Here is a 25,437-nt window from a genome sequence, read left to right as displayed (position 1 = left end):
AAGAAACTACGTGAAAATCCAAAGATCAAGAGAATTATGGTAATAAGAGTCGTGCTTTGACTTTTCGATTGAGCTATTACCCTCAAGGGGGACTAAAAAAGACGTATCTATTTCCCTATAAATCCCATATTTCTCAGACATTCCCATAAAAATAAAGTTTTTTAAACTAGAGGTGAAGTTTCTTTTTTATTTTTTTGATAAATGGTATCTCATCCATTACAAAACCACATTATCATAACACAAGGAGTACCAAAAAACGTGTAAGAATTAAATAAAAAAACTTCTTTCTTGACATCAATTCTAAAAATTCTAAGCCTAATTTGATCATTTTTATGCGGAGTTTTGTTTCACTACAAAATTTTAAGCCTAATTTTGAACTTCCAAAGATATTAAGTCTAAATTTCTAATAACTATTCAAATTATTAAGCCTATCTCTGCTTAACATTTCAAACTGTTAGGCCTAATCCCTTATCATCCAAAGTTCCCATGCACTTCGCTAGTCTTAAGCCTAAAGCAAACAATTTTGATTGGATAAGGCCTAGGCCTATTTTTTGTGGCTAAGTCGTGGGTAAAATTGCCAAAGTCCTTCTTTTGATGGGTCTAACATAATCTCGCGAACGTCCCCGAGGATAGAAGTATACCCAAAAGAGTAAGAGGCAAACCTCGTTCGATCGCCGAGGCGAAGAACGATTATTAGTGGCCGTGGGCATTAAGGAACTAATTGATGACGTCACTAGCAGTATGGTCCAATAAGAAAAGGGAATTAATTGATCGGCTGAAGGAGAGTCCTCGAGTAAATAATGAATACAGAGGCATGGGCATGGATATAAGCCAGGGTTCATACAACTTGTGGGAAACAAATTTCCCTGAGATTTCCAGGTTTTTCCCGTATATGGAGTATCTTACGGAGCAAATGTTAACGAAGGAGGGGGGGGGATAAATAGGACTATTACATAATCAAAGGGCATCCCCGTATCTCTAGTAGAACCAAAGTTATGAGCCTCCAAAGTTCATTGTAATGCTATTCCTATGGAGGGGGTATGTTTATGAACATTTTGCTTAATTACTCGGCCCCTGTTTGACGCAAATTTTCCTTGATTTCCCTTAATTTTACTAAAAATCGAAATCTCCCTGATATTCCCTGAGGTTTTTGTCAACTATTTATTTCCCTGATTTTTCCAGGTTTTCTCTGTTTTCCAGGTTTGTATGAACCCTGATAAGCCTCGGTTCTGGATAGCAAGTGGATGGGAAGGTGAGGTGAGCCATCCCACCAAGTATGTAGGCGGTAAGTCTATCTTAAAACTAATGGTCGGGTAATTCCCGTCCCTAATCCTGGTCGTATAGTTTTCCTTATCGCAACCGGACCATAAAGACCTCTTTCTTAGTAAAAATCTTCATTTGAAGCGAGGAGCTTCTTAAGAATATATAGAGGCTCAAATCCAGAATGACTTACTACACCCTCGTAACACGGACGGTGCGGTAAATCATAATAAGACTTAATTCTAAAGGGTTAGAACATAACCATAATTAAACATCGTTATTTAGCAGAGTCCTAAATTAAGCTCACGTAATGTCACGGGGCGTTTCATTCTAAGGTAACATATCTCTGATAAGTCTGCATGCATAAGGTCCTTAGGGCAAACAAAATGGAGATAGTTCGACTCAAAATTGATTTCCCAAAGCATATCCCCCTTAATTTATTTACAAAATTATCAGAAACACCCTGTATATTCTTATCCCTACAAAATCCACGCACTTTAAACGTCAAACTGTTGCCCAAAATACAGAAGACCAAGTTAAGACTTAGATATCCTAAGCCTAACCTTGGATGAAGAATAGTTACACTTGGATATATCACTCGTAGTATAACGTGTGCTTCTGGCCGCGGTCGCGGATGCGCATTAGAGGGGTTCGAAATTTGGTAACGCGACAAGCTGTTTTTACCGGAAATGATTATTTTTTGGTTTCCGTTTGTTACGTCTTCTGCTCTGATTCCGTTTGTTACGTCTTCTGCTCTGATTCCGTTTGAATTTGAAAAATAAACGGCGGTTAGGGTTAAGATCGTTTTCAGTGGCTTTTGTTTATGCGGTGATTTATGATTATGGAAGTTTTAAAGATGAACTATTATTCTTCTAATTATTATAGTAGGTGACTTTATACTTTAAATATAATTACCTTCTATAATAAAAGAAACCAGTAAAGTTGATGTTTAAATAGCCCTAGGCCTTGGCTAAACTAAATACGTGTTTCTTGTTTGTTACGGGAGTTTCAAGATTTTCACACTACGCGGCGCGAAGGTCGCGTAAGCCATTTGTGGTCATAAAATTTGTCGACTGATATATCCAAGTGTAACTATTCTTCATCCAAGGCCTAACGAACTCGACATAAGTCTACGATCGAACCCCACGCAAAGCAACAAAACCAACTATCTCAAGCACAGGTAAATGTAAAAATAAGCAGTTACAATCATTCGGTTTTTTTTTCCTTATTCTTTTCAAAGGTTGGATCAAGTGAGACCCATTCAGGTTTTGCAAGAAGCTGCGAAAAGACCCTGGCAAGGGTTGTAAGAGAGACGACGGAAAAAGGAGTTGGGGAATTTTCCCCAAGGGTGAGATTGAATGACAACCCATTCTGAGAAATAAGGCAATATTGGCGAGGAGATAAAAAAATCTCGGATAGGTTAACTGAGTGGAGATGGAAGAATACGGCGTGTCCCCATCGGTTACGTTTAAGTTGGTAACTATATAAAGCCGGTAGAGCTCCAGGATTACCTACATAAACCCAAAGGAACGTGATATACGTAAATAAAGAGTAGAAGTTGAGAGCAAAGGGTTTATTTCGGAAAAAAAATATTTGTGAGTATTTTCTATAATATTAGCAGAAGTATATAATACTTCTCTTCGAGAGAAGTGTACCACACCCGTAGCTCCTTCCTATATACGTTTATGCCAAGGACAGTTAAATGCATTTAGATAAATATAGACCAATTTCATCACCAGCATTATTACGCAAATTACCGAATTTTTAAATAAGTTTACTATATACAGCTATAGCAAACAATCTAAAACTCCACTAATCCAAACAACACTTAACAACACCCCCTATACATCGAAAAACTCTTTAAAACCACGTTAAGTTTTCTTCTCCCAGTTAGGACAGAAAAAAGCGCCTGCGAGGAGCATCAAGCCAAGCTAGCTAGCCAGCCAACTATCGCATTTTTATCCGGTACCCCCTATGCACCCCCAAAATCGATCCTGAAAACATTCTAGGGAGGGCAAAAGTTCTCCTAGACAGCTAGCCTGCACGGGCCGTTTCATACCGCGTCCGAGAGATGCGAAGGAGAGAGAGAGAGAGGATGGAAAAAGGGATGCGGATGATTCCGGAGCGGAAAAGATGCGCGCGGACCGTACAAGAGAACATCCAAAGAGACTGGAGAGACTAGAATTTTTTTGGCTCAACTCCAAAGTTCAGCATACACCTCTCTTCTCTCTCCCTATCTCTCTTTGTGTCTTTTGCTCCGACCAGGGAGCATGCAGGGATGAAGATTGGAAGAGGCTGAGAGGAGGGGGGACCGACCAAGGCTTAGGATTCATCCTAGCGCCATCAAAGGCTAAAAAGGAAAGGAGGCCAAGCATCCTCTCTGTCTAAAACATCGGCGGCCCCGCAAGGAGCTAGAAAAATCGCATTCATAACTGGGGCTCTTTTCTATACGCTTCCACTCTGAAATATTTCGGTTGGCTTTTTTTTTCTTTCTTTTAATGCAAGCCTAAAGGCACTATCATTTTTATGAAAAGAAATTTTTATTTTTTTTTGGGAGGCAAGGAGTATTAAGATTGAAAGTGAAAATAAAATGGTGTTTTAAACTGATGTCAGTGACAAGAATTAGATTCTGCCAAAACCATCTTTTGCTCATTTTAATCGAGCAATCATATGAATTTAGTATCGTTTGAAAATATCTACAAGAAATAGATACATCACATCCCTGAAACGAGTTGCGCGATTGGCAATAAGAAAATTGTCTAAACTCCAACAGAAAAAAATGTTTAACATTTCATCTCCAGCCTTAACACTCCTAGGCTTAAAAGTCAATACATCACCGAGGAAGTTTGAAGAAAATTAGGTTTTTATCGCGCGGTACCTCTTTCTTTCCCACCACAACTAACTGGAAAGCGGGTTTACCTCTAAAGGCAATTTTAAATTTCTACAACGTTGTTATTTTTAAAGCTGACTTTATGTATACAACTTTTAAATTTCGAGTGGACATCAACGTACACACTCCGAGTGTTTACTAAAGTTTCTGTAAGGCGCAAACTAAACTCTTGTTTGTAAAAGAGTGGTTTGTTATGTTATACCATTAGAAAGCAAAGTAATCTGGAAGATGATGTTTGTGAGTTATTTTAGATAGTAAATTAAATAGCGCAACCGAACCTTAGGTGTATATACCGTAGTTAATTTATTAGCTAAAAGTGTTACGAATTTTATAGACTTAAAAATAAACTTAACAGCTTAAGTTGTGGATGCGTAGGTGTTTTTTCAGTTGGTTGCGTATACTAAATAGTTAAGTTTGTTATTGGCTCAAGTCCCAAAGGTAAAGGATGTCTCCAAGACTCCAACAAATTGAAAAAAAAAAAAATGTCAAGTAGACTAGAGACAAATTATGGCTTGTTTTCAAAGTAAATAGGGATTTTTTTTTAATTGTGGGAATGTTAAGTTTCACCTTAATAATTAAAACAATTTATATTCACCCTCCCTTTAATTTATACACAACTTAAGCAGTTCTGCTCCACTTTATAAACCATAAAATGTAAATATTTTGGGTAAAACACAGACCCAACAGCAAGAAAATTCTTCAACAAGCAGTAACTACATCAATATCCTATATATTGCAGTATCAGGATGGAATGCATAAAGTTAACCGGAATCATTGTGTCCCCATAAATATCCCGTGCTAATTTCTATGCGGGTTTTGTGGGTAGTAACTATCCATTCCTATTATCTGTATGCATTCTTGAAATAATAAATCTTCGCCTAATCCCTGAAGACTTTAGTATTCGGCTACAAAGCCTTAGCAACTTCAGAACATGTATACATACGGAACGAACAATACGAGAAAGAAATGCGTGTTATATTTTACAGTTTGACATTTAATAGGGTTATAAAGTTTGTAAGGAGCATATAGGGGGTGCCGTCACAGTGCAGCGTGCACTCTACGCCTTTTACACCCAATTTGAACTCCAAGAACACTCTAGTGGTGCTCTGGCGCAATTGTCAAGGAAGTAATCGAGGGAGTAATTTCTTATTTTCGGAAGAGTTAACACGGAAACGAATTTTACCCATTAGACCCTTGAGTTATAGGAACTACTATATGGCATGCAGTGTTTTTAAGTCTTGAGAATTCGGTAGGCTAGGTTGGGGGAAATTTTTTAGTAATGCTATTATTAGTTGATTATGGGCATAGATGTCTTAATTCCAATTAAGAATTATTTTGAGTTATATTATGATGATGATGATGATGATGATGATGATATATATTTATTTTTAATATGCGCCATAAAGATGTGAATAAGTTTCAAACGTCGCTCACGAAATTCCCAGGGCATTTATTAGAAGTCGAGCTGCGATTTCCGAGCCGTTAAGCGATGGAGTCCCCACCTCTAGAGACAAACGTGAAATGACTCATTTTTTTCTCACTATGAGCTGAGCTGAGCTGCTCCCCTAAGTTTTAAAGGGAAAGTTCCCAGTAAAGGTAATTGACGAACGATAATTAATAATTAATTATTAATCATAAGCCAATCCTATGAGATTATGGAACTAATTAGTATCTAGTATACTTAAAAAAAAGGGTCTATTTATCGCCTCAAATTAAAGGAAAGATCCACGATAGAATTTTTTTTATTTCTAAACATTCCTTAAGGCTTAAAATGCTATAATTCCGCAATATATTCTACCAAAGTTAGTTAATTATTTAATTGATAGCTATAATTTAAATTTCCCGGAGGAAGCCGTCAACGCCTGGAAGTTCGCAAACCTGTAGAGCAATGGGTCTGGCTTTCTATTTGTTAGAATTTTAGGCCAATCCGCGATGCGCACTGTGTGGAGCGTCTGCTATTTATTGTAATAGTGTTTCTCACTTTCTCTGAGACTCTGACGAATATAAGAAGAAAAATGCCTAATTGTATAATTGAAGGATGTAATACTAGTGCCAAACAGCATGGTGCAAGTCTATTTAGAATTCCAAATATTAAAAATCATATTGAAACTGCCAAGAGATGGATTCTATACGCGAAACCAGCGGTGAAAGAGAGTTTTGAAGAGGTATTAAGAAAATGTGACAGTAAGCCTTTGCCAGACAGTGATAGGAATTTAATAATTAGAAGATTTAGTGATAGTGTGCGAGTGTGCCACTTTCATTTCGCCCCAGAATGTTTAAATGTTCATCGGTTTGGCCTAAACTTATCTAAACAAACTGTAACTCTTAAACCTGGTTCTATACCAACACGAAACATTCCGAAGGTAGACCTAGCAGAAACTCAGTTAGAAACAGTGTTTGAAGATAATGAAGAACCTTCTGAAAGTGAAACAACTTTGATTGCGGAATCTAAATCTGTGGAAATAGGAACTCAAACAGAGTTAGACCTGTGGGCTGAAACTGAAAGAAATACTAGCCTGTGTTTAAAGATTGATTGCGCCACTGAAACATGTACCGAAAGTAAAATTAAGCAGGAATTGTTGACTCTATTAGAACATAATATTAAAGCAATATCAAAAGACCATTCATACAGTAGTACGACATTGGATATTTCTACAATATCACCAGTCCCCGAGCTTCAGTACCCATCCACTCCAGCAAAAAGTACACCAAAAACAAATGATGAAATTGAGGAGTTTGTAATATCGCCAAATTTGAAGGATATTTTTTCATCTCCTGCAACCATTGCTACAAACTCGCCAAATGTTTCATTGTACGAACCTAGTCCTTCAAGCTCAGTGTCATCCTCAAACTATTCACCTCTTCCAAAATCTCTTCCTCGTAAGATCGTTGAAGAAAACAAATATATTGTTTTTGAGAGCCAACTGAAGCAGTTGTTATGTAGATTGAGGTGTAATGAGCCAAATTGTGATAGTGCTATTGACACAACTGAAGATTTCAAATCTGAAAGCAGAGGATCATTATTAACTATCACTATGACGTGTCTTAGTGGCCATGAATTCATTTGGCGCTCGCAACCATTGCTAGGAAAAATGCCGGCTGGCAATTTACTGTTGATTTCGAGTATATTGCTATCTGGAGCTACATTCCAGCGCATACACTCAGTTTTTGAATTTATGGGATTAAAGGGTATTCAAAAATCATCCTTCTTTTCCATTCAAAAGAAGTACGTAATACCCGAAATTCGTGTTGCTTGGAGAAAAGAGCAAAATGATGTTATAAGCAAGTTGAAAGACTGTCCCCAAGTAAAAATATCAGCAGATGGTAGATTTGATTCTCCTGGACATTCGGCTAAATATTGCGGTTACACTTTCCTTGATCAAGTCACAGATAAATGTATCCATTTCGAAGTTGTAAACAAAAAAGAGGTAGACTACAAATCCAGCAATATGGAATTAGAAGGTTTAAAAAGGTGCCTAAAAAAACTGGAAACATTTGGTGTTGAAATATTCATAATCACAACTGATCGACATATACAAATTAGAGCTTTCTTAAGGGATTACTATCCAAATATAAACCACCAATTCGATGTCTGGCACTTGTCTAAAAATGTCAATAAACAAATTTCCGCCATTGCAAAGAAAAAGGATAACAAGGATCTTCAACCTTGGGTTAAATCCCTCTCTCGCCACATGTGGTATGCGGCTGAAAATTGCCATGGCGATCGAGATGTCTTAATTGATATGTGGAAATCTGTTATGTTTCACGTCAGTAATGTTCATAGTTTTCCGGATCTCCCACATTATAAACAGTGCCTCCACGATACTCTGCCAGTTCAAGAGGCAAGAAAAAAAAAATGGCTAAAACCCAACACACCTGCTTATGAAGCGCTAGACAACGTTGTTAACAAAAATAAAACTCTAAAAGACCTTAAGCAAGTTTGGGCCTTTTCCCATACTTCTAAACTAGAATCTTACCACAGCCTCGTAATAAAATACTGCCCTAAACACCGAGAATTCGACCAAGATGTTATGGAAGCGCGTACAATGTTGGCAGCTTTAGATCACAACTTTAATGTGGACAGAAAATTTTATTTCGAGAGAGAAAAGGACACTAACCAGTCAACAGCCCCAGACACGAAAAAAGAAGAATTTGAATATTTTTACTCTAAAGCGACTGGTGAATGGCATGCCAGGCCTATCAAAGAGCCAAAGTCATACAGGTTTATTTATGATATCATCGAAAATATTATCAAACGTAAAATAACCGATGAAGATGAAATCCCACTGGCCAATTTGATGAAGACCTCTTCTAAAAGAGATAATATGGCGCCAACTCCACGACCCGATAAACAAATATTAATTGATGCGGCAAAAAGGAGAAGATTATTTTAAATAAAATGTTATATATTTTCAAAATATGCAGATTATCATGAACTATCTTACGAACCCTAAACATTTAAAACAAATATTTTTACGAAGTCTGTTCATTAAAAATCCAACTAGTTAGGTACAACATTCTTCTTATTACCACTAAGTTAGGAAATTTATATCACAAATTAGTATTTACGGTAGTTTAGCAATAAAACCAGAATAAAATTCTAGCGAGCAATTTATTGCCTTTTAAAACCCTGAATCTAATTATTTCTAAATTAAATACCTATAAGTTGCTAGTCTCACAATTTTTTTTAAGACTAATTAGGAATTTTGATTTATTATCAATCACAGAAATATGACTATTTTTTGCATAACAAACCAGTATGATTTTTTAAGTCTGTGTTTGTTATCATTATGGCTTTTGTTATCACAATAATAAATTTGAATATGAGAATTCAAACTTAAATTAGACCCTTAAATTAAAAGTAACAACACTAAACATTGTCTTGAAAGTACGATATTAATTAGGTCGAAATCTTTCGATTTCTACTCCAGGCTTGTAACTTGTATATGAATTAACCTCAACTTCTGGGAAATTCTTTCGTACATTCAGTAGGACGCAAAACGGGACAATTTTTCTAACACCCCTTCCAAGCTTATGAAAAACCATGTGTGTATATGTTCGATACGCCGTGTAACGATAACTCCTAAATCAAACATTGTTAGTTTAACTTATAGGCATATTAACTTAAATGCATTCTTGCCTGTTAGAAAATTCTGCAGGTAGAGGTCTTCTGCGGGAATGCAAATAACTTCTGTATATACCTTTCAAAGCTCTCTTTCGCTGACACATACTCTTAAAGTCAATATCACTCGTGACACACAGAGCTGGATCTTCCATTTCCACATCATTCAAAAATAATACAACTTCCTCTATTTGTCTACAACAAATAATTCCTTCCCTTACATCCTTCCAGTTTATGAATTTCTTTAAATTTTCAATTTTCTCTTCATGACTGCCAAGGCCTAGCCAATCGGGGACGCATTTCCCGCAAGAACAGTTGTTTTGAATTCCGTTCAAGTCGATATTAATTTCCGCATTATTAACCAAATCATTTTCTCTCTCAATTTCTATATTTCTGAGTTCTTCTTCACTATATTCAGGCTCTACCTCGAAAGGATTTGTTCGCGGCATCTTAATTTGTAGCGGATATTTATAAGCAGACGATAGATTTTTTATTGGTCTGGCTTTAATGAAAGCTGGCCAATGAAATTCGCGACCCCTTAGAAGTTAGGGCCAATAAAATCCCTTCGTTTTATGGCGAAAATTTTGAATTTGACATGATGGCGGCGCCCTTCAACCAGTATTGGGAAAACTAATGTGTTAAAAACTTGTTTTATTTAAGCAGCATAATTCTTTTTTTGCTTTTTTATAGCATTTTAAGCCTTAAGGAATGTTTAGAAATAAAAAAAATTCCATCGTGGAAAAGTTCTGGTTAAAATAAGGAAAAAATTACCAGATCTCTCTCTAAACGTCTACAAATAAATCAATAAAAAAACTTCATTTCACTCTCCCTTTAAGAAATCCGTTGAAAAGCTTGAGCTATCGATGGAAAACTTATTTTTTTATATAAAAAAAACTAAAGGTTCTTTTAAAAACTAGGTCTTGACGCCATGGGGTTAGGTGAAAAGATTTTGGTTGGTGCTGCATTGGCAGATTCTCCATCACGTGGATGTGTGGGGGCGGAGAGAAGGGGACCTGTCTCGTCCAGTAGGAAGGAAGGACGTCGGAAATAAGCATTTCCGGAAAGTACAACGGCCTGAAACATTCGTTTCCCTTAGTCCCTTCCTCCTTTCAAGTATTTATAAAAAAATAAACCGGGTCAGAAATCCGAAAAAGCGTGAATGACGGACTGAAGTTTGCCGCCGTGTAAAATTTCAAGATACCGGTCGGCGAAAACAGATTGCAATATATAACCTGATAAAAAATAGACCCAAAAAACTACTGACCCCTTTTACTGGACATCGCTTATCTGACTGGACAGCGTGATCGAAGAAAGATACTATATCGGTAGGGGGCGTCTCAACAGCATTACAGGTCCCCTGGAAAATGCAGTATAATGGTCCCCATATTCAAACAAATTTAATGTATCATGGGTGCCCACTCAAAGGCTACGTGGTTTGGGGTCCGACTCAACCAGTTCTATCTATTCATAAATAGTCTATTTGGTCTACTCTAAAGTAAGTCGCAATTCAAAATGACCCTAAACCTAAGCCTAATACTGTCTTATAAAGAAAGATATTGTTAATAAATATATCCTCTTATATTCTAATTAACCTCAAAGTAAAAAAAAATAAAATAAAATAAAAAGGTAATCTCATTTTTGAATTTCAAGATAAACAACGTAATGCAATAGAGGGTTTATTCCGTATTTTCCCGGAATTTAAAAAGATAAATTGGATTAAGTTGAAAAAGAGGGCGGGTATAGAGGGGACCCAATAAGAACACACAGAAAAATGCACTTAAAATCCAACTACATGTTACGCCCACGTAATATAAAGGAAAGAAACCATCTCTCAGGTACTTACGTATATATTAAGCTCAAAGAATATTTCAAATACCTTTTAAAGAGAGAAGACTTTAAGTAGATAAGAATAAATATTCTTCCAATTTCATGGGGTGCAGAAACAGGAAGTTCAAAGGTTAAAGGTGACTGTAGCGTGTTATTCTTAAAGAAAACTTTGAATGTAATAAACTTTCTAAAAATACACACTCAATTTTAACAACACAAACAAAACGAATTTCAATAGACGCTTTCCATCAACAAAAAAATTGTCTGGTCTAAAAAGGAGGTTTCATAGAAAGGAAAGAAAGATTAGAATCCCGAGGCAAGAAAAAGAGATTAGTACTTAGAAAAGAGAGTTGATGAAGACCTTGACAGCGATTTAGAGTGATTGAAATTTCTCGCTTGGATCCATGGAAACCGTCCCATTTCTAATATTCCCAAATATTTCCGTAGACGTTCCGTTAAGTTTAGCCGTATTATCCATAGAATATTGAACCGGAAATGAACTCGTATCGTTCGAATCTCCTGAGAGAAACGGTCGGGCGATGAAAAATTTCAATCACTTTTACAGACACAAAAGGCGCCTTCTTTGCTAAGGTTTTCTTTATAGAAGAAGGATCTGACTCTATTCCGAAAAGATCCATGGTGTATTTTATCGAGGGATTAATCACTCTGTACCTCCCTGTAAACCGAATCGATCATTTTACCATTTCAATAGAAAGATAGGCCTTTTAAAAAAGTTACACTGTACACAGAGTGAGTATCCCCTCGAAATATTTTAGCTGACGATTCAAAAAAAAAAAAAAAAGGAACTTTTCCAAATATTTTTTCTCATACTCGTGAACTATCTCTCTACTCCTCAAGAAAGCCTTCCGTTGCTAAGCGACCAGTTAATAAATTCACCTAATGTATTATTGAAATTGTTATTGATTATTTACAAGTATTGGTGGCGGGAAAAATAAAGAAAGAAAAGAAATGGGGTTTGTTTGAATGATTCTTTTTGCCTAAAAAAAAAGGCCTCGGATGTTTTGAAGATTGTTTTCTCTGATAACGTAATGACAAATAAATTATGGGTTTTGGGCTAAATTGATTCTGTATCTTTTAACACAACAAAACGTTTTTGTCCAGTTATACAGGGTGTTTCTGATAAATTAAGCCAGGGGATGTTCTGTGGGAAATTTTGAGTCTATAACATTTTGCCCCAACTTAAAATCGTTCAAAGAACATCAGACCCCTTAATTTATGCCAGACTTATCAGAAACACCCTGTATAATTTATTTTGATATTATCCAATATTTATACGAGGAATTGTAAAATAAATAGTTTTTTTTAAACATTTGATATAAGAGAGTTTATTTATAGGTTGTGGTTGTTTAATTCAATATCGATTGATTTTTACTAAGTATCTTTGCAAAGTTATTGATTTAAAAAACTGACCTAAAATAAAATTGATTTATCGTGAACTATTTTAGGTATAAAATATTCAGTCTCTAGAAAGATTTTTCCATTAGAGATGTAGCAAACAAAGCGCCATCTCCTATGTAACTTATTTATTTAATCATCTATTTACTTAAAATTCCTTAAAACACCAGATTAACTTAATTTTCATTAGTTTGATTAAACTTTTACTCCTTTACCATATTTAAATTTTTTTAATTAAACTTAAATTAGACTATAAAGACAGTATAGATGTCAGTAGTTCCAGTTTTAAATCGATTCAGCCTCTTACAATCCCATCGATCCGGGATGCGGAAGATGCTGGGGAGGATTAAAAGGTGGAGGAGATGAAAAAAATGTAAAAAGCGCAGGAAATCGATTGGGAACTCAAATTTCACCGCCATCTACGTTTTAATGTGTGAAGTATAGATTAATACGCGTATTAAACATTTAAATTAACCGAAAGAGATTATTTATAATTCAGCATTTAATCGACTCGTTTAAAAACTAAGTAAGTTTAATTTAAAATAGTTGGAATATAAAACGATATAGAAACACAGTTGGCGTTGGGGTATAAAGAACTTCCTGTCTGAGATGACGTATCCCAATTTGAAAAAAGAATACACTAAATATTTAAGATCTTTAAAAGGTTCGTACTCGTGTGACAATTAAACAAATTCCCAAACAACAAAAAAAAAGTAATGACATAAACAAAGTAATTACCATTAAACTTTGACGTAAATCTCTTTTTGAAAAAATTAGGTTCCATTAAAAACGCCTGACAGAACACGGCCATCAAACGTATCAGATTAAAAATTCCACGAGAAAAAAAAAACGAAACCCCAAATTTTATCTCGATTAAATTATTCAAAACACATCGAACTTTGTAACTGTAAACCAATACGTGTAGCGCAGCGGCGATACATACATCCGATCCAACTAGACATTAATTTATAATCAATAATAGTAGTCTAAAAGGCAAGGCACGTCTGTAAAATTTGCGCTAACGTAAGCATACAGATGTACATTACAGCGATAGCCAATACAATTACAATCTAAACTACCTCTACATTAAAATAAATCCACGTGGAATCGTGGATGATGATGAAAAAACATTACTTTGCAAAATCGTTTGTTTAGAAAAATATATAGACAATTTCGATGCGATCTTTTCCCATACGTTTTCCAGTGCAACTCATAGTAATAAATAAAGCTTTGCGCAAACTTTCAATAAAAACACCCCATTTTCTAGACTAAAACTGAAGCTCATTTCTTTCGTTGCAAAACAAAATTTTAAAATAATTTTTTGCATTTTTACTATAGCTTTTTGGAAAGAAAAAAGTTGGATAAATTTCATATTTTTTTTAGCAATGCCAGCCTAATTTAAGTCGGGTAGGCCTAGACTTTTTCTAAAAAAAAAAAAAAATGCTGAAAATGGGCTTCTAAAATCATTTGCATAAAATAAAAGGGTGGGACGTAGTGATAAAAAAGAGAGAAAAGAGTCTAGAGTTTTTCTCATCATGAAAGCGCAGAGGGAATGAGATACTAACGAGCGACAGTTGAATGAAAATAAAAAGAAAACTATGACGAGAGAGAGAAGAACTGTTCAAAAGAAGAAGTGTACCGCTAGGATTAAAAGATAAAACCTTAGAAGGGAAGAGGTAAGTGAGAAGGAGAAATACATTAATGGATCTCATCTATAGGTCTTGATAAAATCATGGGACTCGCAGTAGATCCTTTCCGTATCGTCAGCTTGGGTATGTGGAGTGTTTTACGGATGAGCCCTTAAATTTTCTAAATCAACTTAAAGGCAATGATTTCTAATTTAATTAAGGGGTCATCCCTAAAACACTCAAATCTTAACTTGTAAGATATTCTTGGAATGACTACTTATTCACTTTAAAAAAAATCTGGGAAGATTCTGTGAGGTTTCGACTGTTGCAGCCCACGGAATTCTCATTGACTTCAACACCCTGATTCTTTTCATTTCCCAGAATTCATGTTCATTTCCTAAATCAATGTCAACAGACATATCACTCATTCACTAATCTCTCATAGCCATGACACGAAACATTGTAACATTTGCAGTATATCCCTTGATTTACAGTATTGCAGTTTTTACCTGAGATGAAAGAGATTCAAGTAGAGGCCTACAATATATATAAAAACAAAACATTTAAAAAAGAGTATGCAAAAATATTGGAGACGATATCCTGGATTTAAATAATCATTTCAAGGTACTCCCAAACGAACAGGTAAAAAAACAAAAAAAAAAAAAAAACAATATTCAAATCGACCTCCAGTTATTCCATAAGTTAAATATGTAAAGAGGACATTCTAAAAAAAAAAAAAAAAAAAAAAAAAAAAAACAATTTTCCTTTGGATTGAGTTTCACTTAAACCTACTCCAAGGTTTGGGAAAAATCATTTTTTTTTTTTTCAAAAAATAAAAAATAATGGAAGCCCCCAATCTCTGACCAAAGCACGTTCTCAACCTTTTCCCCTTTCCCTGTAGGTAGATTGAGGTATAAAAATTTCCATAGTCGATCCACCTTTCCATTTCATTTTTTTTCAACTGAACTGAACTCGTACTAGTTTTCTCTCCTAATTACTAGACAAACCGAAGCGGGGCTTGCTACTTGACTTTTATTCTTTCCTGCCTAACCTTTCTCTCTCTCTCATTTCTATTCAGTAGTGGAAAACACCATTAAGTCGACTTTTCGTTGGTGGTCTCTCCCCTTTTCTCCCTTCTCTTGAATAAGGCTCTTTTTTCTTAGGTTCAACCTCTTACAATCTATATATATGTCCCGACTCAACTCAATTTTTAAAGGAAAAGTCTCCCTTTTGAATCCTAAAGCTTCTTTTCCCTTATATGGGCCATTGGCCTAATATTACAGTAAGCATTTACCTTTAAGGAGGGACAGCTAGTGCGTCACGTGGTTGTAATGTCTATTGATAATCTATAATGTTAGTTCATTTCTTTTTTATCCCCCCTACATTCCCAAGTCCACGGTCCGAGTCTCTCAACTTGTACCTTAGTTACCATTTTATATTTCCTAGTTTTTCTTGGTACATCTTGGTCGTCAAAATTTTTTTTCTGACCATTTTTGCAAGGACCTAAGGTTACTTAAAGGAGGACCCCTCAAATATACAGGGTCAGGGTGCTTCTGAAAGGTCAACGAAAAACCAAGGGGGAGATTCTTTGAACAATTTCAAGTCCAAAATATTTTATTTTACACTGTGACCCAAGGGTCACCGTCTTCCGAGTGTTTTACAGATAACCAATTAAATTTAACTAAGAAACTAAAATAGACAAAGCTAAGCGGGTAATTAATTTAATGAAGGGGTCATCCTTAAAGTGTTAGAGTCACCAAAAATCGCTATTTTTAAAACTAAAAGGTTTTAATCCCATCTGAAAGATCAAATCTTTCTGATTCAGAATATCTATTTATATAATGCATTATAATTTTCCAAATATTATTAAAACCCCGGCTTTCGGAACCTACTCGCAAAATTGTTTCAAACTATTTTGACAGTTGAATACTCCATATACCCCTGGTGACGTCACGATTCAAGCGCGCGTGAGCACGCGGCACGCGCGACTCCGCAAGTCCTATTTTTTTATTGATAGGTGGTGCTTTCAAAGTGATCCAATTTGACGCGCGCGCAATGTTTAAAAACTAGGCTTAGCTCTCGTAATGAAATCTGTCTCGCGCTGGTCAACCTCTTATGACGTCACCAGGGGTATATTTATAATTCCGTTTAAATGAGGTACGTGAAATATCAATTTTCTTTTTCATATTACAAAATGAATAAATTTCTATAAGACTTTTTACTTTGGGTCTACTGTTATTATAACCCAATTGATGTTTTAAAACGAAAATTAGCCACTTTTCAAAAAACGTGGCACTAACACTTTAAAATAAAATACAGCACTATACAGAAAGATGAACATTCTCGGGTCTTTATTCTTCATCACGTGACCAGCACTAATATAAACACGTGTATAGAAATCACGCGAGTCGTTAACCCCTAACTGTTAAACGTGAAAAACGTGTGATAAAACATTTTAAACCCAACAAAACAACCCATCCACATTTTAGTATCGAAAGCGAGTCTTAAAATTGTACGAAAAATACAAAAAAAAAGAACTATATATATGGGCATATATATGTATAAAAATAAAAACTCGATAACTGGGAAGTCTCCGATCAGACAGAACAGCAGTGTATTGAGGGGGAATTTAACAGCACGCTATGATCTTATTGCGTGACCCGCGGTTATTTCACTATTTTCGCTGACAGGGGGCTCCCCTTAACGTCCTGAGTTGTGGGTCCAAACGGCCAACAGAGCGCGGCGAACCCCAACCCCGAGTTCTCGTGCAACTCTCAATATACACACAGAAGAGGCCACCATAGACTAACGCTAATATATATATATATAGTTCAATATATACATATAGTGCAAGCAGCGCATTTCCCAGCCACTATACTTCAATAAGTTATCGTTATGACAGACGAGGCACGCAGCCAAACACGTCGATGACAGACTTGATTGCAATTAATAGTGAATCTAAGGGAGGTCACTGCATGATGGCAGAATAGAAAGTCCCAATACACGGACCCCATTTATTGACCTATCTCATACAGAACCTATAGCACCAGTGTTAATGACAAATTTCGTCTAAGTAAGCTTTAGATCATTTCCAAAATATCCCACGCATATTTTATTATAGAAGGATAAGCATTTAAAAGATGCGCCATGCACTGAACTTCCGGTTTTTACTTCCGCAAATCATAGCTTATTTACTTCCAACATTATCACCTGCCAATAACATCATCTAAAAGTTTGTAGTAAAGACGCTATTATCCCGGGCCATGTCAATATTTTGCGTTGGAGAAAAATGCCCGGGCCAGGCCAGGCCAGGGACTAGACGATCTTTATCCTGTTTACCTCTCCACACTTCAAAAGACAAACAAGAAAATGCCGTGCTTTAATTCATTCCCCTTTTGCTATAGCGCTATACACCGGCGAGTCCTTAGACGCATCAGACAAAGTCATAAATCAAGCTAAATTAAAAATGTTGAAAAGCGGAATATGACCAAAAAATTCCCCCCTTAGTTCCGATCCACTTCCACCTATTTTCCCATAGAGTTTTCTACCGTAAATCATGCGTTTTAATTAACTTTTATCATTCTTGCTTTAGGCTTATAAAATGAAAGAATGCTTATGTGATTACATATTCTTTTTTCTTCTTCTTTTTCAATTTTCACATTTTTCTATTCTTATTTTTGTCTTAAGGGTAAAAGTCCAATGTCAGGAATGGTCTGAACACGTTCTTGCTTTGATTTCTTAAGGTATCTCAAAAAGAAGGTTGTTGCTTAATCTTAATGTAGTCTCAATATGAGATGGTCTCTCTACACACAGAAAAAGATGAAAAGATGGAATTTCTCCGTATAATTTTCTTCTTTTGAAGGGAGTTTCATATAAAAGGTTTTGAAAAAGATTTATAATGTAAATGAGATGCAACATGGTGCTCTTTCGAATAATACTTTCTTTTCAAGGTTAAAGGTTAAAGGTTAATGAAGTCAGAAGTGGAGAAAGTGCATTACATAACTAATTTTTTAAAGAAAGAATTCATTAAAAGAAAATAAAAATTAATTTGAGCAGACGTAGGCCTAGAAATTTATATTAAAAAAAACGCATTTAAAAATATCCTTAAAAAGGTTTCAAGTTTCATTTCGCATTTACGAACTTCAATCGAGTTCGTAAATAAGGTATATAACCATTGAACAGAATTCCATTGGAACGAAATTCCATTGGACCGAAATAAAAAATAAGTTGTTCTAATTGACCGAAGCTAGCCGGCTGTTCCCAATGGACCTAATTCCCATTGAGCAGACTTCCCATTCCTGTTGGACAGAAGTCTCGTTGGAGCGAATTTCCCATTGGCGCGATTTCGCATTTTATCGTATTCCCATTGAGCAGACTTCCCATTCCTGTTGGACAGAAGTCTCGTTGGAGCGAATTTCCCATTGGTGCGATTTCGCATTTTATAATTAATTAAGGTCGTTGAAAAATAAACATGGGCCTTTTCCAAAATATTCTTATTTTCTAGGTTGGCCTAGGGTTAGGTTAGGTTAGGTTAGGTTAGGTTACGTTAGGTTAGGTTAGGTTAGGTTAGGTTAGGTTAGGTTAGGTTAGGTTAGGTTAGGTTAGTGTAGGTTAGGTTAGGTTAGGTTAGGTTAGGTTAGGTTAGGTTAGGTTAGGTTAGGTTAGGTTAGGTTAGGTTAGGTTAGGTTAGGTTAGTGTAGGTTAGGTTAGGTTAGGTTAGGTTAGGTTAGGTTAGGTTAGGTTAGGTTAGGTTAGGTTAGGTTAGGTTAGGTTAGGTTTGCTTAGGTTAGGTTAGGTTAGGTTAGGTTAGGTTACGTTAGGTTAGGTTAGGTTAGGTTTGGGTTAGGTTCGGTTTGGGTTAGGTTCGGTTAGGTTAGGTTAGGTTTGGGTAGGTTTTGTTAGGTTAGGTTTGCTTAGGTTAGGTTAGGTTAGGTTAGGTTAGGTTAGGTTAGTTTATTTTAGGTTAGGTTAGGTTAGGTTAGGTTAGGTTAGGTTAGGTTAGGTTAGGTTAGGTTAGGTTAGGTTAGGTTAGGTTAGGTTAGGTTAGGTTAGGTTAGGTTAGGTTAGGTTAGGTTAGGTTAGGTTAGGTTAGGTTAGGTTTGGTTAGGTTTGGTTAGGTTTGGTTAGGTTTGGTTAGGTTAGGTTTGCTTAGGTTAGGTTTGCTTAGGTTAGGTTTGCTTAGGTTAGGCTTGCTTAGGTTAGGCTTGCTTAGGTTAGGTTAGGTTAGGTTAGGTTTGGTTAGGTTTGGTTAGGTTAGGGTAGGTTTGGTTAGGTTAGGTTAGGTTTGGTTAGGTTAGGTTTGGTTAGGGTTAGGTTAGGTTAGGTTAAGTTTGCTTAGGTTAGGTTAGGTTAGGTTAGGTTAGGTTAGGCTTGGTTTGGTTAGGTTTGGTTTGGTTTGGTGAGTTTTGGTTAGGTTTGGTTAGGTTTGGTTAGGTTCGGTGTGTGGAATCGGATATAGACGAATTCATTTATTCCATTAATAAGCCGGAATCGTCGTTAACAGCAGCTTCAAGCTTGGGCCAAAAAGCGACGCCAGTCATCGTTCACTACCTCTAGCGTTGGCTCTTGGCAGAACGAGAATGGCTGCTTGCCCCATGTACGGTTGGATTCTCTTCTTGTACTTAATGATTTCATTCACATGACCAATCTGTCGAATGGGATTTCCGACCGAAGGGGATTTCTGTCGAATGGGACTTTCGGCCGAATGGGATTTCTGTCGAATGGGATTTCCGACCGAATGGGATTTCTGTCGCATGGGATTTCTGTCGCATGGGATTTCTGTCGAATGGGATTTTCGGCCGAATGGGATTTCTGTCGAATGGGATTTTCGGCCGAATGGGATTTCTGTCGAATGAAATTCTGCCCAACGGATTCTATCCAATGGGATATAAGCGTAAATAACCCGTAACGTTTATCTTTCTCTAAGCTTATCAACAAAGATCAAATTTAAAAGTAAATACATTCCACTCAACAAACCAAATATTGACATGAAAAATTTTGGACAAAAAGAAGGCATATACCCCTATGGTATACACTATTATATTTCAATAGACGCGGTGAAAAGAGCTGCCAATACAAAACCTTAAGGTATTGAAAATGGAGGACGCCAAAAGAAAAAAATTCTTCGAAGCTCCGAATACGTGATATTTGTTTTATATTAAAAATCGGGTTCCAATCGATTTTTCTTTCTTTGCAAATAGAGGATGTTTCAAGTCGAATTTGCAGTAACTATTTTAATCTCTATACGGTTTAACACTGCGTATTAAGGCGCCCAGCTTTCCTTATATTTTACAAACTGATAATGAACAAAATGTACGTAGTATAATATCCATTTTCGACGGTCTAACTACATTTTCTTCTATAACAAACCCACGGCTCCAAATTATACTAGCAGACGAAAGAGGAAAGGGGGTGGGGTCCGTCCGTCCGTCTCAAGCGTTTTTCTCTTAATCAAGATTTCGCGTGATACCCGGTTCGTTGGCTTGAGGGGAAATGAAAAGAATTCTTTGCCAAGTACAATAGAAATTGACCCATCCCTTTGTAACTAACAGCTAAGCCTAAGGAAAAGGATCGGGAGCTAGACGTATCCGAAATTATTGAGACGTAGCCTAGACGTACGTGCTCCGGAATAGAATTCAATTTGGTTCTAACTTTGGATTAGAATCGCTAGCAAAAGTAATTAGCAAATGGTGTGATTGCTTGTATAGGCAAGGTTAATAATGTACAAAAGGGAACTTTGAAAATAAGTGACAGACAAATTTAGTATTTTCAACTAGACACCTTAGAATAAAATTAAATTCTCCCAACACTTCACACTCTCTCTTACCATTTCGATGGAAAAAAAAGGTGGCGGCGGAAAAATCAAAGCGAGAACTCATTTCCGCAATTTTTGACTATAGTACTTCCGCCAGTTTCAACCGAACCGGAAACGGGAAGGAACTTAAAAAGAATATAAATGTAGAGTAACAGGGGTGAAATTCTGATGAAGAATTTTATAGCGTAAAAAATAGACTCTGTTGAATATATATTTAAATGAAATAAAGAATGAATATATTTATTTTAAGCTCTGATACGCAATTTCGAAAAAATAATATTATTTTGTGCAATCAATGAAAAGCCCGCATACAGGGGTAAACCTTCCCATCTATTTTCAATACGCGCCTGTAGAAATGTTTACCACGCAGCACACCCGTGCTCAGGGAGAAGCTACCTTACAGGGGTAACCAAACCAAATTAATTTTATTTTTGGAAATCTTAATTCATTCAATTATTACATCATTTTTAAGCCAAATTAAATGCGGGAAAATCGGCCTAAACCCGTACACGCGTGAAAAGCAATCCTACTTATTAATCTTGAAGCAAATTAAGCGGTAAAAAAATCCATAATACCAAGGAAATTGAACTAAAGTTAAAAATCAGAAAAGGAAACTTAAATTATTTTTTTTCTCTCTCTGTAGGTTCCAGACTTTAGCTCGGAGAAAATTAAATCCCTTAAAGAAATGAGCTTCTTTCTCCTTTTTTTTTATTTTATGCCGCTATTCAACAAAGAAACCCCAGCAATAAAGTAAAATTGGGAAAAGGGCGGGAGAATTTGAGAGCTAAAGAAAAAAATTTCGGGAAAAAGAAAAGAAATACGAGGTTTAAAATTTTGATCCCGAGTTGGCGGTATTGAAAGTGAAACGGCGTAAAGTCTTTATGGTGGATCCATACACACGATGGCGGACTTTTATATGCGCGGGAAAAAAGGGCTTTTTGGCGCGAAATCTCTACGTGCCTTTGGTTGTCTTTTAGCGCCTTCAAAATTGAAATGAAAACAAAGGCGGGAAAAGTTTTGCACGTGGAGTTAATTGGTGTAGCATCAGTTACTGCTCAAGCTGAGCGTTCGGGAAAAACCCGCAATCTCAATAAAAGCCTGGTAACACCCACTAGTGAAATTCCTATTGAACTGAAAAATTAGGGGATTAACATCGTCTACGCCAGAGAGAAACTGTCCATGATAATGGAAGTTTCTATAGAATGGTTCCACAAATGCGAGGGCCCGCGGTTCATTCATAAAGTTTTTCGTTCGTTCCCATGCAGAAAATAATAGCTTTTTGTTTGGACAAATTCTTTTCATTTTATCAAGGAATAAATTGAGGGTAGGTTACAGTGTACTTTTCCGGGCATTGGCACTACCTTAAATTAAGTAAATATTTACATAAGTGGGTCATTAAGGAAGGTACTAAAACGTGCGCGCTGTATTAACATTGATAAGGCGGAACTCCAAAAAATATTTGAGGATAAACGTCGCATAGAGAAAATACTGTATGTTCATGATAGTAGAAAAAAAGTGTAAAAATTTCAGCCATAAAATAATAACAAAAAAAAAATTAAATCTTTCCCACCCTCTTTAAAATATACATGTTTAAACTATAGAATCACCTTTGACCCTTTATACTCCCTCCCCTCACTCTATAAGATCATCATCATTTTTAGAAAGCTAGGGAGAGAAAATTGGTATCTGAGGATGTTTGGCTTCGGTAAAAAATATAACGCGGGGCAAACAACATCTCAACTCATTTCGTACCTTAACAATGGGGCCCAAGTTTCCATTAAAACCTTATCCAAACAGCCCAAAAAATGGGAGGAGTAACCAATAAACCCTAGGTATCTTTCCTAGCGCATGAATAGCTGCTAGCTTTTGGGGAAAAAATAAAAGAAACTAAAACTAACCTAGCGAAAAATCGAAAGTCGGCTCTAGCTAAACCTATTCATTTAGAATTTAAGCTACATTCTCAACTCCAATGGACTATTTTGATTGAAATAAAGTACCAAGGTTATTTCAGCCTTTGGGCTTACCAAAACAATAATAATGAGGCGGCTAAACTGCATAGTCTCTGGAATCGAGTCTATTCATTTCTAATGGGCTCTTACCAAAAATCTTCCCCATTAAGTTAACTATGAACCATTTCAATTTAAAACAAGATAAAAGAAGACCCCGCCTTTATCCTCATTAACTCTAATTTAAAATTATATATCAAGGTCAAAGGGTGGCCGGGCCATAACCTCAATTCCCATAGAGGACAAAATAAAAATAGATAAACTCGAAGTTATTACCTAATCCTTAATTTGGCTCTAAATTGGAAGTGAACTCCTTAACCCTGGGAGGGATTCAGAATGAAGAACACAATCCTAGAACGTAAAACTTTAGGTTTATCTACTTCCGGTAAAAGTTATTTCTAAAAAAAAAACCCCCCAAAATAATCTTCAGTTACTGAACCCAACTTAGCAACGGGGTCGTGTAGGTTTCTAAAACTAAACTTAGACTATACAGGACGGACTTTGGGAAGCTAGGAAAGCGCATAGAAACCTCTCGAGGCGAGAAATCAGTACAGTGAACACGTTTCGTTCATTATATTTAGCTCGAGGGCGGCAAAGGGTAGTGTACATTACACCAAAGGGGCCCGCTGCATCCATCCAGGACAAGAAGACTCGAAAAGGTTGGGTCAAACGAACAGCGCCTAGCAATTGAAGAATCAGCGGATAACTTTTCAAACGAGAAATTAGCAGCCCTTTTCACGCTAATTAAATGGCTTCCTTGGGTAACGACTTGGAAGCTATCAAGTCCGTAAAACGCTAACCCTAACCGGTGATAATATCAAATATAGGCCTTGGCATAGGTTTATAAGAGATGTTCCATAAGTATGACACTTCCGAGAGTTAGTTCAAGGGAGAACGACAAGCGAGAATTGATTGTCTACACTCGGTGGTTAATTTTGCAGGACTTTCATCTTCCTATTCAGTCTGCATTACTAAGCCTTTGACAGCGCCTCACGCAGTCTGGGAAATAGCACACTTCCTCTGGTCCAAAACCAGTTTATTAATTGCTTGGACTAGTTTTTTAATTCAAGAAGTGGGGGTTACTGGTCCTCGCGACCAGTTTATTAATTGCAAATCTATTGGAGAACAAAGGCTGGGACCAGTCCGGAGACCAGTTTATTATTTAGGTCACTAGGGAGGGGGGTCACTGGTCCCAAGGACTAGTTTAAGAAATATCCTTATTTCCCAGATTGCTCACCAGGCGTCGTTCGCTTTATCTATGACCTACCTCACTCACTTCAAGACAAGCTCCAGTTTCTAAGTTACCAGTGACAAACTTATGGAGGAACATATCATATGAACTTATGGTTTTGGTCTAAGCTGAAACGCGATTCATCTATCATATAAGGAATGACAAGGAGGGTATATAGTCTGGAGTTACTTATATCGTAATCGTGCTTTGGTTGGAAACAATAGAATATGTAATAATAGAATGGCTGGTGCGCCTGAATTATTACATACTATTAAATAGGAAAATGTTGCCAAGGGTTTATTGTTAGTTACAGTATGATTTAAAATGCGGGAGAAGTATCCGGTATCTTCGTTATTATTATTATTATATAAAGGGAATTGAGGCGGGTGTTTAATTAAATGGACCCGAATAATTGAATAATTACAATGATTGAGGTTAGGTTTTATTTTCTTCTTTTAGGCGTGACAACATGATTTGTCGTCGTTGAATAAGAGGTATTTTGAGAACAATGCTAAATAGGGTAAATAGATGTTGTATGTTAATTTACAACTTAATCAATTAATTAATTAGCGAGGGGCGAGTTTAATGATGACAATTTAAACTCTCGAGGACCAAACTTTAATTAATCTTAAATTTCATTTCTCATTACTCATTAGGAATTGTTTAAACGAAAATATTTTTTTGGTAATTTTTCTAAGCCTAATCAATAACACATCTTCAGCTTAACCAGATTCTTAATCTAAAATTAAAAAAAAAATACTTTCCAGACTAAAACGTCAGCTTCATAATTCGAACCACAAACAAGCCGAATATTCTGACGAAAAACAACCTTTAAATTTCTTTAAAAAAAAAACGAATATAGTTCTAAAATAAAAATTTCGAGATAAATAAGATTAACTTTTAAAAAACTCCCCCCTCAATAGACAATCCCCCGAGACCTTGGCAACCAGTTCTTTTGCTTAAACCATAGTTTTTTAAACAATCAACTTGACATCTAAGGTGAAGTTGGGTTCTGAAGAGAGTCGAGTTCCGAAAGATTCAAGAAAATATAATAAAAAAAAAGAAAAGACAAGAGAAGTCCCTGGGACTATGACGAGGGGTTGGATACTCATTCCAGTTTCAGCCAAACCGAAATGTTTACATATATATTTATTTTATTTTATTTTATTAAAAAAAATTATTTTAATATCTTTGAGAAACTATGATAAACGAAAAATAATTTAAAATGGAAGTATTCTACCCC

General features: G+C 36.1%; 2 protein-coding genes across 4 annotated transcripts in view; both read right to left on the bottom strand.

The window, feature by feature from the left end:
• Nucleotides 1-25,437, bottom strand: part of kcc (solute carrier family 12 member kcc) — a 173,277-nt gene that overhangs the window by 111,919 nt on the left and 35,921 nt on the right. The window lies entirely within an intron of this gene.
• On the bottom strand, nt 8,536-10,005 carry LOC149677138 (uncharacterized). Its single transcript, XM_089838126.1, has 2 exons — nt 9,291-10,005; nt 8,536-9,233 (listed from the first exon to the last, which is right to left on the bottom strand). The coding sequence occupies exons 1-2, from the start codon at nt 9,719-9,721 to the stop codon at nt 9,047-9,049; spliced, it is 618 nt and encodes a 205-aa protein (XP_089694252.1). The 5' UTR covers nt 9,722-10,005; the 3' UTR covers nt 8,536-9,046.

This window comes from Phalangium opilio, unplaced genomic scaffold (genome assembly GCF_054372755.1).
Source record: "Phalangium opilio isolate 3A_F unplaced genomic scaffold, DU_Popi_V2 ptg000045l_1, whole genome shotgun sequence".
In the NCBI taxonomy this organism is placed as follows: domain Eukaryota; kingdom Metazoa; phylum Arthropoda; class Arachnida; order Opiliones; family Phalangiidae; genus Phalangium; species Phalangium opilio.
The sequence above is the reverse complement of the archived record's forward strand: the minus strand, read 5'-3'. Positions and strand labels throughout refer to the sequence as shown.

Coding starts and splice junctions, on each gene's coding strand:
- LOC149677138 (XM_089838126.1), bottom strand. CDS start 9,721: ATGCCGCGAACAAATCCTTTCGAGGTAGAGCCTGAATATAGTGAAGAA. Junction 9,234..9,290: donor CCTGCAGAATTTTCTAACAG/GCAAGAATGCAT, acceptor TGTTTGATTTAG/GAGTTATCGTTACACGGCGT.